The sequence below is a fragment of the Oncorhynchus masou genome, chromosome 21 (genome assembly GCF_036934945.1).
Source record: "Oncorhynchus masou masou isolate Uvic2021 chromosome 21, UVic_Omas_1.1, whole genome shotgun sequence".
Classification (NCBI taxonomy): domain Eukaryota; kingdom Metazoa; phylum Chordata; class Actinopteri; order Salmoniformes; family Salmonidae; genus Oncorhynchus; species Oncorhynchus masou.
In genome coordinates, this window is record NC_088232.1 from 12,872,758 (window position 1) to 12,892,240 (window position 19,483).

Genomic DNA, 19,483 nt, shown 5'->3' on the forward strand with positions numbered 1-19,483 from the left:
CTCTTCACTCTCTCTCTCTGCTGGTCTTTTTAGGTTACCTTCTCTGTCTCTCATTCTTCAGCTGTTCTACATCTCCTCTAACTAGCTCATTCACTCTTTCACACCTGTTCTCTCTTCCCCCTCTGATTAGGTCTCTATTTCTTTCTCTGTTCCTGCTACTTTCAGTGTCTGATTCTTGTTTGTGTTTTTTGATGCCAGAAGCAAGCTGTCGTCTCGTTTGCTTCCACCTTGTCCTGTCCTGTCGGAGTCTGCCTGGCAGGTGCCACCTGCACTATACTAACGTTCTTTTTGTTCCGCTGACAACGTTGGAAGAGGATTTATGCCATTCCTGTTTTTTCATTAAAGAACTCTGTTTTCTGTTAAAACCGCTTTTGGGTCTTCACTCAAGTTCATAACAGAAGAATCAGACCAAGAATGGACCCAGCGGCTCCGGACCCTTTTCACTCCGCCGTCGAGATCCAGGGAGCGATGCTAGGCAGACACGAGGAGGAATTGTCTGCTGCTCGACATGCCGTTGAGACCCTGGCCGTCCAAGTCTCCGACCTCACAAGACAGGTTCACCAACTCCACCTCGATCCACCGCCCACTTCCAGGGTTTCCGAGTCTCCGGAGCCCAGGATCAACAACCCGCCGTGTTACTCTGGGGAGCCCACTGAGTGCCGCTCATTCCTCACTCAGTGTGATGTGGTGTTCTCTCTCCAGCCCAACACTTACTCCAGGAGCGCAGCCCGCATCGCCTACGTCATTTCTCTCCTTACCGGACGGGCGCGTGAGTGGGGCACGGCAGTCTGGGAGGCGAGGGCTGAGTGTATTAACCAGTATCAAGACTTTAAGGAGGAGATGATACGGGTTTTTGACCGTTCTGTTTTTGGGGAGGAGGCTTCCAGGGCCCTGTCTTCCCTATGTCAGGGGAATCGATCCATAACGGATTATTCTATTGAGTTTCGCACTCTCGCTGCCTCAAGTGACTGGAACGAGCCGGCTTTGCTCGCTCGTTTTCTGGAGGGTCTCCTCGTCGAGGTTAAGGACGAGATCCTCTCCCGGGAGGTTCCTTCCAGTCTGGACTCCTTAATAGCTCTCGCTATTCGCATAGAGCGACGGTTTGATCTTCGTCGCCGAGCTCGAGGAAAGGAGCTCGCGTTCTCCGCTGCTCCCCTCTCCACATCACTGCCACCTGCCGCATCACTGCCACCCTCCTCCGCCGGCTCGGATGCTGAGCCTATGCAGCTGGGGGTATCCGCATCTCGGCCAAGGAGAAGGAACGGAGAATCACCAATCGCCTCTGTCTCTACTGCGGCTCCGCTGGTCATTTTGTCACCTCATGTCCAGTAAAAGCCAGAGCTCATCAGTAAGAGGAGGGCTACTGGTGAGCGCAACTACTCAGGCCTCTCCTTCTGGATCACGCACTACTTTTCCGGTCCATCTCCGCTGGCCCGGTTCATCTGCTTCCTGCAGTGCCTTGATAGACTCTGGGGCGGAGGGCTGTTTTATGGACGAGACCTGGGCTCGGGAACATGACATTCCTCTCAGACAGTTAGGGGAGCCCACGGCCTTGTTCGCTTTAGATGGTAGTTCTCTCCCCAAGATTCAGCGTGAGACGCTGCCTTTAACCCTCACTGTCTCTGGTAATCATAGCGAAACCATTTCTTTTTTAATTTTTCGTTCACCTTTTACACCTGTTGTTTTGGGTCATCCCTGGCTAGTGCTGTTATGAACTTGAGTGAAGACCCAAACGCGGTTTTAACAGAAAACAGAGTTCTTTAATAAAAAAACAGGAATGGCATAAATCCTCTTCCAACGTAGTCAATGGAACAAAAGAACGTAGTATAATGCATGTTGCACCTGCCATGCAGACTCCGACAGGACAGGACAAGGTGGAAGCAAACGAGACGACAGCTTGCTTCTGGCATCAAAAAACACAAACAAGAATCAGACACTGAAAGTAGCAGGAACAGAGAAAGAAATAGAGACCTAATCAGAGGGGGAAGAGAGAACAGGTGGGGAAAGAGAGAATGAGCTAGTTAGGGGAAATGTAGAACAGCTGAGGGATGAGAGACAGAGAAGGTAACCTAAAAAGACCAGCAGAGAGAGAGAATGAAGAGAAAGGACAGGAACAGACATAACAAGACATGACAGTACCCCCCCCCACTCACCGAGCGCCTCCTGGCGCACTCGAGGAGGAAACCTGGCGGCAACGGAGGAAATCATCGATCAGCGAACGGTCCAGCACGTCCCGAGAGGGAGAGAAAGGACAGGAACAGACATAACAAGACATGACAGTACCCCCCCCCACTCATCACTGCCACCTGCCGCATCACTGCCACCCTCCCCCGCCGGCTCGGATGCTGAGCCTATGCAGCTGGGGGGTATTCGCATCTCGGCCAAGGAGAGGGAACGGAGAATCACCAATCGCCTCTGTCTCTACTGCGGCTCCGCTGGTCATTTTGTCACCTCATGTCCAGTAAAAGCCAGAGCTCATCAGTAAGAGGAGGGCTACTGGTGAGCGCAACTACTCAGGCCTCTCCTTCTGGATCACGCACTACCTTTCCGGTCCATCTCCGCTGGCCCGGTTCATCTGCATCCTGCAGGGAGCCAGGTTTTTCACCAAATTGGACCTTCGTAACGCCTACCATCTCGTGCGCATCAGGGAGGGGGACGAGTGGAAGACGGCGTTTAACACTCCGTTAGGGCACTTTGAATACCGGGTTCTTCCTTTCGGCCTCGTTAACGCTCCAGCTGTCTTTCAGGCACTAGTTAACGACGTCCTGAGAGACATGCTGAACATTTTTGTTTTCGTTTACATGGACGATATCCTGATTTTTTCACCGTCTCTCTCGATTCATGTTCAGCACGTGCGACGCGTCCTCCAGCGCCTTTTGGAGAACTGTCTTTATGTGAAGGCTGAGAAGTGCACTTTTCATGCCGCCTCTGTCCCTTTTCTCGGTTCCGTTATTTCCGCTGAGGGCATTAAGATGGATCCCGCTAAGGTCCAGGCTGTCATTGATTGGCCCGTTCCTAAGTCACGCGTCGAGCTGCAGCGCTTTCTGGGCTTCGCTAATTTCTACCGTCGTTTCATCCGTAATTTCGGTCAGGTGGCAGCTCCTCTCACAGCCCTTACTTCTGTTAAGACGTGCTTTAAGTGGTCCGTTTCCGCCCAGGGAGCTTTTGATCTTCTTAAGAATCGTTTTACATCCGCACCTATTCTTGTTACACCTGACATCTCTAGACAGTTTGTTGTTGAGGTTGACGCGTCAGAGGTGGGCGTGGGAGCCATTCTTTCTCAGCGCTCTCTCTCTGACGGCAAGGTCCATCCTTGCGCGTTTTTCTCTCATCGCTTATCGCCGTCAGAACGTAACTATGATGTTGGTAATCGCGAACTGCTCGCCATCCGCTTAGCCCTAGGCGAATGGCGACAGTGGTTGGAGGGGGCGACCGTTCCTTTTGTCGTTTGGACTGACCATAGGAACCTTGAGTACATCCGTTCAGCCAAACGACTTAATGCGCGTCAGGCTCGTTGGGCTCTGTTTTTCGCTCGTTTCGAGTTTGTTATTTCTTATCGTCCGGGCTCAAAAAACACCAAACCTGATGCTTTATCTCGTCTCTTCAGTTCTTCTGAGGTCTCCACCGACCCCGATGGGATTCTCCCTGAGGGGCGTGTTGTCGGGTTGACTGTCTGGGGAATTGAGAGGCAGGTAAAGCAAGCACTCGCTCACACTCCGTCGCCGCGAGCTTGTCCTAGGAACCTTCTGTTCGTTCCCGTTCCTACTCGTCCGGCCGTTCTTCAGTGGGCCCACTCTGCCAAGTTAGCCGGCCACCCCGGCCTTCGGGGTACGCTCGCTTCCATTCGCCAGCGTTTCTGGTGGCCCACTCGGGAACGTGACGCGCGTAGATTTGTCGCCGCTTGTTCGGTCTGCGCGCAGACTAAATCTGGGAACTCTCCTCCTGCCGGCCGTCTCAGACCGCTTCCCATTCCCTCTCGACCGTGGTCTCACATCGCTTTAGATTTTATCACCGGACTGCCTTCATCAGCGGGGAAGACAGTTATTCTTACGGTTGTCGATAGATTCTCTAAGGCGGCTCATTTCATTCCTCTCGATAAGCTCCCTTCTGCTAAGGAGACGGCTCAGATCATTATCGAGAATGTTTTCCGAATTCATGGCCTTCCGTCTGACGTCGTTTCCGACAGAGGCCCGCAGTTCACGTCTCAATTTTGGAGGGAGTTTTGCCGTTTGATTGGGGCTTCCGTCAGTCTCTCGTCCGGCTTTCATCCCCAGTCTAACGGTCAAGCCGAACGGGCCAATCAGACTGTTGGTCGCATTTTACGCAGTCTTTCTTTTCGTAACCCTGCGTCTTGGTCAGAACAGCTCCCCTGGGCAGAGTACGCCCACAACTCGCTTCCCTCGTCTGCTACCGGTCTATCCCCTTTTCAGTGTAGCCTCGGGTACCAGCCTCCGCTGTTCTCATCTCAGCTCGCCGAGTCCTGCGTCCCCTCCGCTCAGGCTTTTGTCCAGCGTTGCGAGCGCACCTGGAAGGGGGTCAGGTCGGCACTTTGCCGTAATAGGGCGCAGACTGTGAGGGCCGCTAATAAGCGTAGGACCAAGAGTCCTAGATATTGTTGCGGTCAGAGAGTATGGCTCTCCACTCAGAACCTTCCCCTTAAGACAGCTTCTCGCAAGTTGGCCCCGCGGTTCATTGGTCCGTTCCGTATTTCCCAGGTCATTAATCCTGTCGCAGTGCGACTTCTTCTCCCGCGCTATCTTCGTCGCGTTCACCCGGTCTTCCATGTCTCCTGTGTTAAGCCCGTTCTTCGCGCCCCCGCTCGTCCCTCCCCCCATCCTTGTCGAGGCGCACCCATCTACAGGGTTCGTAAGATTTTGGACATGCGCCCTCGGGGCCGTGGTCATCAGTACCTAGTGGATTGGGAGGGGTACGGTCCTGAGGAGAGGAGTTGGGTTCCCTCTCGGGACGTGCTGGACCGTTCGCTGATCGATGATTTCCTCCGTTGCCGCCAGGTTTCCTCCTCGAGTGCGCCAGGAGGCGCTCGGTGAGTGGGGGGGGGTACTGTCATGTCTTGTTATGTCTGTTCCTGTCCTTTCTCTTCATTCTCTCTCTCTGCTGGTCTTTTTAGGTTACCTTCTCTGTCTCTCATCCCTCAGCTGTTCTACATTCAGTGATGTGGAGAGGGGAGCAACGGAGAACGTGAGCTCCTTTCCACGAGCTCGGCGACGAAGATCAAACCGTCGCTCTATGCGAATAGCGAGAGCTATTAAGGAGTCCAGACTGGAAGGAACCTCCCGGGAGAGGATCTCATCCTTAACCTCGACGTGGAGACCCTCCAGAAAACGAGCGAGCAAAGCCGGCTCGTTCCAGTCACTAGAGGCAGCGAGAGTGCGAAACTCAATAGAATAATCCGTTATGGATCTATTCCCCTGACATAGGGAAGACAGGGCCCTGGAAGCCTCCTCGCCAAAAACAGAACGGTCAAAAACCCGTATCATCTCCTCCTTAAAGTCCTGATACTGGTTAATACACTCAGCCCTCGCCTCCCAGACTGCCGTGCCCCACTCACGCGCCCGTCCGGTAAGGAGAGAAATGACGTAGGCGATGCGGGCTGCGCTCCTGGAGTAAGTGTTGGGCTGGAGAGAGAACACCACATCACACTGAGTGAGGAATGAGCGGCACTCAGTGGGCTCCCCAGAGTAACACGGCGGGTTGTTGATCCTGGGCTCCGGAGACTCGGAAACCCTGGAAGTGGGCGGTGGATCGAGGTGGAGTTGGTGAACCTGTCTTGTGAGGTCGGAGACTTGGACGGCCAGGGTCTCAACGGCATGTTGAGCAGCAGACAATTCCTCCTCGTGTCTGCCTAGCATCGCTCCCTGGATCTCGACGGCGGAGTGAAAAGGGTCCGGAGCCGCTGGGTCCATTCTTGGTCTGATTCTTCTGTTATGAACTTGAGTGAAGACCCAAACGCGGTTTTAACAGAAAACAGAGTTCTTTAATAAAAAAACAGGAATGGCATAAATCCTCTTCCAACGTAGTCAATGGAACAAAAGAACGTAGTATAATGCATGTTGCACCTGCCATGCAGACTCCGACAGGACAGGACAAGGTGGAAGCAAACGAGACGACAGCTTGCTTCTGGCATCAAAAAACACAAACAAGAATCAGACACTGAAAGTAGCAGGAACAGAGAAAGAAATAGAGACCTAATCAGAGGGGGAAGAGAGAACAGGTGGGGAAAGAGAGAATGAGCTAGTTAGGGGAAATGTAGAACAGCTGAGGGATGAGAGACAGAGAAGGTAACCTAAAAAGACCAGCAGAGAGAGAGAATGAAGAGAAAGGACAGGAACAGACATAACAAGACATGACAAGTGCGCCATAACCCTTCTATTAATTGGTCTAGTAATACTATCCTATCCTGGAATGTTTCTTGTCATGTAACCTGTTTAATGTCTGCTATCCCTCCTGTTTCCTCTGTCTCTACTTCACAGGAGGAGCCTGGCGATTTGACAGGGGTGCCGGAGGAGTATCACGATCTGCGCACGGTGTTCAGTCGTTCCAAGGCCACTTCTCTCCCTCCACACCGGTCGTATGACTGTAGTATTGATCTCCTTCCGGGAACTACTCCCCCGGGGTAGATTATACTCTCTGTCGGCTCCCGAACGTAAGGCTCTCGAGGATTATTTGTCGGTTTCGCTCAACGCCGGTACCATTGTCTCCTCCTCCTCTCCCGCCGGAGCGGGGTTTTTTTTTGTTCAGAAGAAGGACGGGTCCCTGCGCCCATGCGTGGATTATCGAGGGCTGAATGACATAACAGTTAAGAATCGTTATCCGCTTCCTCTTATGTCTTCAGCCTTCGAGATCCTGCAGGGAGCCAGGTTTTTCACCAAATTGGACCTTCGTAACGCCTACCATCTCGTGCGCATCAGGGAGGGGGACGAGTGGAAGACGGCGTTTAACACTCCGTTAGGGCACTTTGAATACCGGGTTCTTCCTTTCGGCCTCGTTAACGCTCCAGCTGTCTTTCAGGCACTAGTTAACGACGTCCTGAGAGACATGCTGAACATTTTTGTTTTCGTTTACATGGATGATATCCTGATTTTTTCTCCGTCTCTCTCGATTCATGTTCAGCACGTGCGACGCGTCCTCCAGCGCCTTTTGGAGAACTGTCTTTATGTGAAGGCTGAGAAGTGCATTTTTCATGCCGCCTCTGTCCCTTTTCTCGGTTCCGTTATTTCCGCTGAGGGCATTAAGATGGATCCCGCTAAGGTCCAGGCTGTCATTGATTGGCCCGTTCCTAAGTCACGCGTCGAGCTGCAGCGCTTTCTGGGCTTCGCTAATTTCTATCGTCGTTTCATCCGTAATTTCGGTCAGGTGGCAGCTCCCCTCACAGCCCTTACTTCTGTTAAGACGTGCTTTAAGTGGTCCGTTTCCGCCCAGGGAGCTTTTGATCTTCTTAAGAATCGTTTTACATCCGCTCCTATTCTTGTTACACCTGACATCTCTAGCCAGTTTGTTGTTGAGGTTGACGCGTCAGAGGTGGGCGTGGGAGCCATTCTTTCTCAGCGCTCTCTCTCTGACGGCAAGGTCCATCCTTGCGCGTTTTTCTCTCATCGCTTATCGCCGTCAGAACGTAACTATGATGTTGGTAATCGCGAACTGCTCGCCATCCGCTTAGCCCTAGGCGAATGGCGACAGTGGTTGGAGGGGGCGACCGTTCCTTTTGTCGTTTGGACTGACCATAGGAACCTTGAGTACATCCGTTCAGCCAAACGACTTAATGCGCGTCAGGCTCGTTGGGCTCTGTTTTTCGCTCGTTTCGAGTTTGTTATTTCTTATCGTCCGGGCTCAAAAACACCAAGCCTGATGCTTTATCTCGTCTCTTCAGTTCTTCTGAGGTCTCCACCGACCCCGAGGGGATTCTCCCTGACGGGCGTGTTGTCGGGTTGACTGTCTGGGGAATTGAGAGGCAGGTAAAGCAAGCACTCGCTCACACTCCGTCGCCGCGAGCTTGTCCTAGGAACCTTCTGTTCGTTCCCGTTCCTACTCGTCCGGCCGTTCTTCAGTGGGCCCACTCTGCCAAGTTAGCCGGCCACCCCGGCGTTCGGGGTACGCTCGCTTCCATTCGCCAGCGTTTCTGGTGGCCCACTCGGGAACGTGACGCGCGTCGATTTGTCGCCGCTTGTTCGGTCTGCGCGCAGACTAAATCTGGGAACTCTCCTCCTGCCGGCCGTCTCAGACCGCTTCCCATTCCCTCTCGACCGTGGTCTCACATCGCTTTAGATTTTATCACCGGACTGCCTTCATCAGCGGGGAAGACAGTTATTCTTACGGTTGTCGATAGATTCTCTAAGGCGGCTCATTTCATTCCTCTCGATAAGCTCCCTTCTGCTAAGGAGACGGCTCAGATCATTATCGAGAATGTTTTCCGAATTCATGGCCTTCCGTCTGACGTCGTTTCCGACAGAGGCCCGCAGTTCACGTCTCAATTTTGGAGGGAGTTTTGCCGTTTGATTGGGGCTTCCGTCAGTCTCTCGTCCGGCTTTCATCCCCAGTCTAACGGTCAAGCCGAACGGGCCAATCAGACTGTTGGTCGCATTTTACGCAGTCTTTCTTTTCGTAACCCTGCGTCTTGGTCAGAACAGCTCCCCTGGGCAGAGTACGCCCACAACTCGCTTCCCTCGTCTGCTACCGGTCTATCCCCTTTTCAGTGTAGCCTCGGGTACCAGCCTCCGCTGTTCTCATCTCAGCTCGCCGAGTCCTGCGTCCCCTCCGCTCAGGCTTTTGTCCAGCGTTGCGAGCGCACCTGGAAGGGGGTCAGGTCGGCACTTTGCCGTAATAGGGCGCAGACTGTGAGGGCCGCTAATAAGCGTAGGACCAAGAGTCCTAGATATTGTTGCGGTCAGAGAGTATGGCTCTCCACTCAGAACCTTCCCCTTAAGACAGCTTCTCGCAAGTTGGCCCCGCGGTTCATTGGTCCGTTCCGTATTTCCCAGGTCATTAATCCTGTCGCAGTGCGACTTCTTCTCCCGCTATCTTCGTCGCGTTCACCCGGTCTTCCATGTCTCCTGTGTTAAGCCCGTTCTTCGCGCCCCCCGCTCGTCCCTCCCCCCCATCCTTGTCGAGGCGCACCCATCTACAGGGTTCGTAAGATTTTGGACATGCGCCCTCGGGGCCGTGGTCATCAGTACCTAGTGGATTGGGAGGGGTACGGTCCTGAGGAGAGGAGTTGGGTTCCCTCTCGGGACGTGCTGGACCGTTCGCTGATCGATGATTTCCTCCGTTGCCGCCAGGTTTCCTCCTCGAGTGCGCCAGGAGGCGCTCGGTGAGTGGGGGTACTGTCATGTCTTGTTATGTCTGTTCCTGTCCTTTCTCTTCACTCTCTCTCTCTGCTGGTCTTTTTAGGTTACCTTCTCTGTCTCTCATTCTTCAGCTGTTCTACATCTCCTCTAACTAGCTCATTCACTCTTTCACACCTGTTCTCTCTTCCCCCTCTGATTAGGTCTCTATTTCTTTCTCTGTTCCTGCTACTTTCAGTGTCTGATTCTTGTTTGTGTTTTTTGATGCCAGAAGCAAGCTGTCGTCTCGTTTGCTTCCACCTTGTCCTGTCCTGTCGGAGTCTGCCTGGCAGGTGCCACCTGCACTATACTAACGTTCTTTTTGTTCCGCTGACAACGTTGGAAGAGGATTTATGCCATTCCTGTTTTTTCATTAAAGAACTCTGTTTTCTGTTAAAACCGCTTTTGGGTCTTCACTCAAGTTCATAACACTACAAGTCCTAAATGACTGCACAACTTGTAATACATTAGACTAACATGAGCCAAAATTGCTGGTGATCCTCAGGAACAGCCACACAAATGTGACAGAGGAAAGAAAAGTAAACTAAGTAAGTCATGGAATGATGCAAAATGTAAGGAAATGAGCACTCAAGTGACAGTTATAAATATACAGTATGTGGGTATAATTGATGGTGGCTACCGAAAATGGCTAATTGTTTAGCCTGATACCGTTTTTTAATAATACAGTAAAAAGCCCAGGGATATAATTAAAACATACTAGAAATCATAAATCAACTCGGTAGGTTTGCCCCTTTAATATAATTTGCGCGTGGCTACAGAAGCCTATAGTTTAGGTCTCCAAATGTCATCCTTGCCAGTAATAAACCCAGCATTTCATAAACTTCACTGTGGAAAAGTTGAAATGTTGATATGCTTCAGTTAGCTACCATATGGCTGATTACACATTTGTCTCCAGCGAAGGTAAATATATCCAAAACAATTGACATTTCCTCACCTGTCTGTTTCTTATTTCAATAAACAAACTCGATAACTTGAAAGGCAACGTAAAATAAAAATACAATTCAGGGGACTTATATCATAAGAAGTGTAAAAAAGGTTCATAAGATTGTCATTCATCACAAGGGAACAGGATGCTCATTCATCTTACATTTCCAAGTAGATGGGAGGGGTTGAGGGGGGACGTGGCACTTTTAATACTAATGCAATAATGGAGCATTAATTCAATTCTTTATGAAAGGCTTTATGAAAATTGTCGCAAACCCACTTACCAATTTTTTTAAATTACAATTTAAATGTAAAAAATAACCCCCCCCCCCCCCTGCAATTTGTATATGTTACGAATTCCAATTCGTACAATATGTTACAAATGTGTAAATGCTTAATATTCCGTTCAATCTCTTTAATCCACTTGGTGGTAATTGTAAATTGGCTCATATTAAATGCTTATGAATTTTCTTCATTTCACAACACAAATCACAAACCAAATCTTAACCATTATTTCTCAGGTGGTGGATAAAAAAAAAGACAAATCTCATAGGGCCTGATTCCGACCCGAGTTTAGTGCGCATAAATGTACCGTAATTCCGTTTTTATGCACTTTTCTCTCTATGCATATTCTGAACTTGAATTTAAGCATGAGTATAGAATGCTATTCCCCTGATATTCGTTCGGGGTGGAGATCTAAGAAATGGAGGTGTGGCGGAGCTGTGTCTACAGATACATTGTATTTTGACCTTGACCTTGACCTTTTACGCGCACGGAAACCATGAATACGGTCGAGCGAATCTGATGGTTCCAAGTGTAAATAGCATCTGCTGGATTTGTTTCCTATAGAAATAACAACATTCTCTATGCACTGTAATTTACAACTTGATATAGCTTGGTAAATAAGTAATCCGTTTGAATAAGGGAATTGTAAATATAAATTACACTTGTTTTAGATCTATTTTAATTTATAATCGCTGGAGACAAATGTGACACCAGTCGTATGGCAGCAAACTGAAGCATATAAACATATCAACTTTCTCACAGAAAGGTTTATGAAATGCTGGGCCATTATGCAGAATTGAAATTTGACAGCCTTTTAACTTTCAGGGATGGGCACTCTTGAATGTCTAAATTATAGGCTACCTTGACTTTCTCTGTTTCCTATTTCTATCATGTTACATATTTAGCCACTGTCAGTATCAACCATCAGTAGGCCTAATAACCACACATATTCAACTGACAATTTACTGTTAGTTCCCTTCAGTTGGTAAAGCCTACGTTATCATTCCATTTAATTACATTGTTTCGTTTATCTTCAATCGCTATGGCGGGGTGGTTGTTGCTGAGGATCATTAGTCACAATTCATAATGTAAAAAAAAAGACATGTAGGCTAATTAAAATACTATGGTATGGAGCACAGACCAAGCCGTAACAGTTTGAACTCGACGCATTGCGCAATACTTGTGTCACGTGTGCTCCCTCTCCGGCCTCTTGGTCACCAGGCTGCTCGTTATGGCGCACACCTGTCACCATCGTTACGCGCACCTCCGCGTCATCAGACTCACCTGGACTCCATCACTTCCCTGATTACATTCCCTATATATGTCACTCCCTTTGTCACTCTGTGTGCTGTGTGTTTCTTGTTTTGTATTATTTTCCGTTTATTTTATTAAAACACTCACTGAACTTGCTTCTCGACTGTTAGCGCACTCGTTACAACTTGGCCGTGTCATTGCACAGTTCCATGGTTAGTGCAGGCTATAGCCTACTGTTGTACACTATTCTCCCTATTATAATTCTATGTACACTAATATTTCAACATTATCATGGGTTGAAAAACTGAATGTGGCAATTTTTTAGAATTAAAGCTGCAATATGTAACTTTTTGGGCAACCTGACCATTTTCACATAAACAGGTGCGTTATTGTGTTATTGATCTGTCATTCTCATTGAAAGCAAGTCTAAGAAGTGGTACATATGTTCTATGTGTGCTATTTCTTATGCTTACAGTTCATTAGTTTTGTTTTTGTGTCTTTTTCTTTCGGTTTTGTACACCCGTTTCAAAGAGCTGAAAATACAATCTTTTTGGTTATGGAAAATATATTTTAAAGTGGTTTAAATGGTACAATGATTCTCTACACTATGTCACATAAACTTAAATTAGCCAAACTATTAGAATTTTAACAACCAGGTAACTTGGTCTCATTTCATATGATATGTATGATATGTAATGTTTCATATGGTATGTATTAATTTGTGGATGTCCATCACCCATTCCATATGATATGTTGCAAATTACAATTTGTATTATATGTTACGAATTGCAAAACGTACAATATGTTACGACTTTGCACAACGAATGATAGGGTTAGCTAAAAATGTTAGGGGTTAGGTGAAGGGTTATATAAAAGAGTTAAGATTAGGGTTAGGGGAAGTGTTAGCTAACATGCTAAGTAGTTGCAAAGTAGCTAAAAGTAGTAAGTAGTTTAAAATTCTAAAGTTGTGCTTTGGGTTGCTAAACATTCGAGTTATACACCCACCCATCCACCCCGACCAACAACCTTACTTTAGTTTTTGCCTAAACTAACCATCTATCTTACGCAACCATACCAAACTTAACATATCATACTGAATGGAGTGTCTCGGATTTACATACAGAATAATACGCAATGCTCTGAGAAATGCTCTGAGAAGTTGGGAAATGGCAGAGCATCTTTAATCAAACCTTTGTTTTCTTTATTTCGTGAGTAAAGAATCTCCAAGCCTGTTTTTTATGATTCATAAATACTTTCCTAAATCTAAATAATCTAAAGATCAGTCTTTTTTTAGTCTACCAATTGGTGCTGAAACGGAGATTAAATACACATAGCCTATTTAGATGGTGTTCTTTCATTGATCCCTAATATTCTGAACCCGTAACGTCTAGCTAGATATTCTATTGAGTGTCGACAAAATTCTAACTACAAGAAACACCGTATTTAAAGCAACGTTTAAGATAAATGACCTGAAAGCCCTACTGAATGAAAACTCCAAGAGAAAATCTGTTGGCCAGCAAGTCGGAGGGTTTTCAGTGGTTGAATTACATTTATTCAGCATGTGCAAGGGAACCACAACTGCAAAGCACGTTACGATAAAGTAAATCTGAATACCAACTACTGAGAAGTACATAGTGGATTTTAAAAGGGCTGTAGATTGTAAACAAAGACACTATGTAAACATGTTAATGGCATGCTTGGTGGTATTCCAATACAGATTGGGGTCTTTGCATGTTGTCAATATTTATACAAGTAATTTAAGGTTGTATTCCAGCCACAGACTGTACAGCTTAGATATGGTACAAGCATGAGTGAGAAGGAAACACTCAAGGTGACTCACTGTGTATATTCCCTTGGTGGTTACCGATGCTCCACCACAAAGCTCATGGTTGTCCCATCGAAGGAGGCTGGTGCAATGATTCTCGGGCGTTGCTGAGACGTGATGCTGATGACCGGTGGTTTCCCTTCTGACAAGGCCGCACTCCCCCGGGTGGTGACGTGGTGGCCCAAGGTGACGGGCACTGATGCTGGCACTGACCCTCCAGTAGCACTGTAGTAGGGGCTCTCTGCCCCCGTCATGTTACCCTCCTGCCCCCCCCCACGCACCAGGGTGTATTTCCTGTGAGCAGTATTCCCGCTCTCGTCCTCCAATTGGGATGCCACGTAGGATGCGACCTGGGGTGTCATCACCGTCTGTGCAGGAAGCATGGGTGAGAGGAACCCCGGGTAGATCATGTAGTTGGGTGAGTACACCCCTCCCGTGTTCAGCGCCAGGGGGGACACGGACATGGGGGTCACTGGCTGCAGCTGTGGCATAGGCATGGGCACGTCCACATACTGGCCCGTCTCAGGGTCGAAGAGACGCCGGGTGACTGGCTCACTCGGAGTGTCCACCAGATAGTACTGTCCGGTGGTGGGATCAAAGAGCATCTTCCTCTGGGTAGGCTGGAAGGGGTCTCCCCCCGAAGGGGTTGTGGGCAAGGGGGCAATGGACGGGGAGAAGCAGAACACCTGCGGCTGGGGGGCTCCTTGCTTGACCACTGGTAGAGAGTGGTGGTAGATGGTGGCGGTAGTGGGGATGGTGGGGGTATCCAGGGGCCGCGTCTCCATGACAACAGGGGACCGTTTGAGAGACTGGATAGAATTATTCTCAGATCTCTTGGTGTCGGTGATGCCAGGTTGATTGGCAGCAGGGCTGCTTGGGAATACCTGCTCATGAATGGGCAGTTTCACTTGACCGACACACCGGCCTTCTACAGGTATTGTTAAGTAGTTTTCAGAGTCTGGGTTGCCAGATTTGATGGGCTGTGGTGTTGTCTCTGTGGTGGGGCTGCTTTTGAACCTTCCCCTGTCCACCAGCGCTCGTTTTGGGGGGCATATTTTCAATGAGAGAGGAGCATTTGGGGTCTTAGTGCTAATGCTTTTCACCATAGAGGTTGCATGTGATGGAGAACAGGGTTGTGGCCCATTCCTACTAGCAAAGCTGCTGCTACTGACAGCTGTCTTAATGCTGTTCCCCAAATGAAACACACTTTTGTTACTAAACATTTTACTTTGTTGTGACTGGGTTTTAAATGTGTTCTTTGTGAATGGGACATGGATTATTCTTAGACAACCTTTCTCTTCTTGAATGTTGCATGTTTCTGGCAGCCTGTCTGTGTTTGTCTCTGTAATAAGCCTCTCTCTGTCACCTGCTGAACCTAGCTCCTCCGGGCCACCATGCTCCTCTTTAGCAATGAGTGACAGAACATGACTGTCTGTAATAGGCCAGGGAGCCTGGCTCTTGCGCTTCCATTCATTTCTGTCAAAAACATAAAGCTGTTCCATTGTTTTAACTGCCGCCTTTAGTTTCTCTAACGCCACCTGTTTTGGTATTTTCGACTCCGGTTTGCGTTCACCTGCCTCGACCATTTTTTCCTGCTTCTGTTTAGCCTCGGACTGATCTGTGTTGGGGTGCTTAGCGAAGCCAATTGGAGGTCTGCCCGTCGCCCTGTGCAGCGACGTGGGTTCATTTTTGGCACAGTCTGGAGATGGTTTGGGGGATGACCTATCGTTCTCAATTTGTCTCTGCTTTGGAGCCTCGGTTCCAAGCACACCTTGTTTAGTACTGCTATTTGTATTTACAGACTGACATTTTATTACAATTGAAGAGGGAGGCGATTTTTTACCGGGTAGTTTCTTAGAAGCTTTATTATCTTCGCGTAATGAGGCAGTTGCAGAGGCGACTGCACCTTTAATCTCGCTGTTATCCACTGAGACTAAACGATATGAACTCTTGACCAATTTACGTACGTCTCTTACCTGATGAATTGGCGTCTGAAACTTGCACTTATTGTCTCTTATATCCCTAACCGTAAAGTGTGGCACTCTGTCTGACGCTGGCAGCACCTGACATTTGGAGTCACCTGCTGACTTTATTGGATAACTTATATTAGGGGTTAACAAGTTGTCAATATTTAGCGGATTGCATTTGTTTTCTTTTACGCTCCTCAGGCGTATTTTTATCTCGGGTGCCTTTGATCCTTTCACGATTCCTGTATTGTTGTCAGGTCTAAACTTTCTCTCTCGGTCCCCCTGTTGCTCTTTTTGTGCACCGAGGAAAGTACTGTCTGACACCTGTTCTTTCAATTCCGTATCTTTAGGGAGACGCTGGGAACTTGGAACAAACAAGTGTGACGATTTAGTTAGCTTGCTACTTACAGACCTGGTGTCTAACTCCATTTCCCCCGTGTTATCTGTTGTGGAGTGTGTCCCATCTAAAACGGTACGAATTTCATGTTCATCTTGGGGCTCTGGCTCACCATCCCTCCATGATTTGAATGCGCTGTTTTGGCTATGGCTCAGGGATCCTCTTGTGGGCTCGCATGCATCCCTTTGAGAATCTAGTCGTGCCTCCTTTATGGGCTGAAAGCTTGCTAATGTTCTTGTACGCTCTTCCTTGGGGTCACAAGATTTAGGTCTACTGTCCACAGCCCCGTGTTCATCCGAAGAATTGCTTGTACATCCCGAACCCGATTTTGAGGTTTGACTATGCACGCCTCTCTCTGTATCCCTCTCCCTTATCCCATCTTGATCCTTGCATTGAAAGCATGGGGAGTGCGTGGGATGCGTGTCCCGTATCACCCCCCTCTCCATCTTACGCTCCTGTTCAAATTGCATTTTTTTGGAAATTACATTTTTTAAGAGACTTGATGCGAAACTTGCATTCTTATGTGTGCCTTCCATGCTATCACCCGCGTCACTGTGTTGGTAGCTCACTTCATATCCTGGCTTGGCTGGCAAGGTGCCGGTAACTTCATCCATGGAACGTGCTCCTAACACATTTTCTGAATATTTGGGAGACTTCCCGGGTTCAGGTGACCCCGCTTCAACATTACAGCGAAAATTCAATGTCTTTGTCAAAGTGATAACCTCACTGCCTGGTTCAAATGGGCCTGTAAGCTCTACGTTTTGGGTAGAGGAAGATGCATGTTGTGGACTAGATATTTTTGTATTCAAAGAAAACATCTTGGTTTGGGGTACTTTCTTATTGCTTATGGCAATACCATGTATACTCTTATAGTCTGCGTTCTTGCTCATTTCAAAAGTTGCAGTTGCACTCTTATGGGCGATTAGATTTTGCTCTCTGCCATGTGACATATTACCATATTTAAGGTCAACGAAAGCTGACCACTTGTTTAAGCCAAGCCCATTTTCTGACATTGAAGACTCACTTGAAGTGCTCAAATTTATAGCATCGAAATAGGGACATGCTAAACTCCTAAATGATTTGGCGGTTAAATTACGCACTTCTTTATCAGCGTCGTCCAGTTCACTAATCGAACTTGACGCACCGCTGGAATATTCGTTAACATCTTTCCCTCTTAATTTAGTTGCAAAGTGTTGACGTCCCGGGGCTGGGATAAAATATTGGGATCTATCGCACAAGGCTTCCGCTCTGGCGTCAGTGCTTGTAAAAAAGAAGTGACTCCTGTTTCCCATGTGCTTGGAATTATAACAAATGTTTTCATTCTCAATGATATTGTTAGAGTCGTTTATTGCTCTTGATGACGTCTTGATTGACAGGTGAATTTGCCCCGCCGAATTCCCACTACTGTTTTGTTTTTTACAAATGCTTTCATCTGAGCTGGGGCATTTGTCAGAGTCACAAAACTCACTCTCAGTGCTGACAACTGCACAACCAGAAACACGTTGGTGCACATTACATTGCGCCTTGCTGCTTTTTACTTTCGCCTGGCTCCTACCATCCACTAGGCCTATCAAAGTTTCCTCAATTGTTTCATCGCTTTCAAAAGAGGCATAATCCACAAATGAATAAACCAGATTATCGTCCTCAATATCCCAACAGTTTCCCTGTCCAAAATCATAATCGACATCATGGTCAAGTTCTGTCAGTTGGATTTCGTGCGTTGTAATGTAGTGAGATTCGTCTATCACCGTATCAGGCGCACAATGGTCTGACAATACTACCCTCTCACCGTCGTCCGATTCGGTTTTACTGTTCAAATACATGTCTGTGTATTGTAACTCTTCACACTCGCTAGGGACATTATAATCACGAGGCACAATTTCGCTCTGGGGTTCTGTCGTATTGTTATTCCCCAAGTCCACATTGCTGTTAAATTCTGTCAAATAAGTGTCCATGGGGGGATCTTCCGAGACAGGCCTATCTGCCCACCTGTCCTTCGATGTTTCCTCATAGATTTGATCCACATTGTCATCAATCTCGCGAACCCCGGGGCTCCTCTCTCCGGACGTATCACTGTTGCATTTGAAAACTGCAAGCTGGTTACCGTCACCGGTGAAAGTCACTTTAACAGTTTTTGTGCACTCTGAATTCATATCAAGTAAATCATCCAAATCAACATAATTGGATTCGTCACTTTTTGCCTTAGTGTTGCACTGGTTTTGGTCTTCATTTCCAGGGAGCAGCTTTCTATAAGGTCCGGTGTCGTCTCGGTAAGTGAGAGTTTTCTCAACTGCTTCCATTTGTGCGGTTTCTTACTGCCAGAACATGCTCTTTGTTAGCGATGTTATCCTGTCACAGGACGGAAAACTCTGCGCGAGGGAGAGACTGGAATGAGGGAGGGAGAGTGAGAGGGGGTCAGTCTAGTCGCCCTCGAAATCCCCAGTGCACTCTCTGTAGTATATTCCGACGTCCGTAATCAGCACATGGGGGTGTTGCTCTTCGCGGCTTCACTCGACGACAGTTGTCTGTTTAACGCTCGAGTGACATTTCGGATGACATGTCAGCTACATTGGCAAAGGCTGGGGTCAAACCTTCGTCACAGAGTGCGATTTTAGGTCTACATGCTAATCTACTTGATGCTACTCTCTTTGATAACGTAGCCGTGCACAATCAATTGCGCGGTTGAGAGAGAGAGAGAGAGAGAGAGAGAGAGAGAGAGAGAGAGAGAGAGAGAGAGAGAGAGAGACGAATGACTATGTGGATTTAACGACCCGCATGGAATGCGCGTGAACAGGATCTCGCTTGTGCCAAATTACAATAAATTACGCACAGCGACTTACTTACGCACAACGTGTTACTGTATTTTCTAGTACATATTTGATGCGCCCATGCAGTCTATTAGATACTAAAACGTAAAAATCAAACTCTATAGTATTGCCTATACACTTGCATATGTAACAAATAGAAAATAAAAGATAAGGGAGTGGAAGACGCCTATTTTTATCAGCCGTGCACGGGACTAAACCTCAGTGCCGCACAGCACAGGCACTCGATGACTGCATAGTACTCTTTTGGAAAAAATATTAGGTCCTAATTTAACTCCTAATTAAAAAAATATTTTAGAAGTATGTTAAAGTGGTTCAACGGAGCTGTCTCGTATTTTCAAGAGAATTGTCGCATCAGCTACTGTATGCCCAAAATGCAGCCAAGGACATGGAATGTGCGTCACCTTTCCTAGAACAACAGCTAATTTCCCTAGAATACAGCGAAAACTTCTATCCAGATCTTTCTTTCTTTCGTTCTATACTTTCTAAATAAATACCTAATAAATAAATAAATACAATTCGGAAGGAAAGATTTTCTAAAGAAAGGGAAGATGTGCATTTGTTAATTCATGGGCAAGGTAGCTGATTTAAATCAGAAATGCATAGCATCAATGTCTCTAACAAATTAACATAATTGCTAGGCTACT

The 19,483-nt window shown here is 47.6% G+C and overlaps 1 protein-coding gene across 1 annotated transcript; it reads right to left on the reverse strand.

Moving 5' to 3' along the window:
* Positions 1–13,678: 13,678 nt before the first annotated feature.
* LOC135507331 (uncharacterized protein C4orf54-like) lies at positions 13,679–18,316 on the reverse strand. The gene has a single exon (XM_064926891.1). The coding sequence runs from the start codon at positions 18,309–18,311 to the stop codon at positions 13,683–13,685; it is 4,629 nt and encodes a 1,542-aa protein (XP_064782963.1). The 5' UTR covers positions 18,312–18,316; the 3' UTR covers positions 13,679–13,682.
* Positions 18,317–19,483: the final 1,167 nt, after the last annotated feature.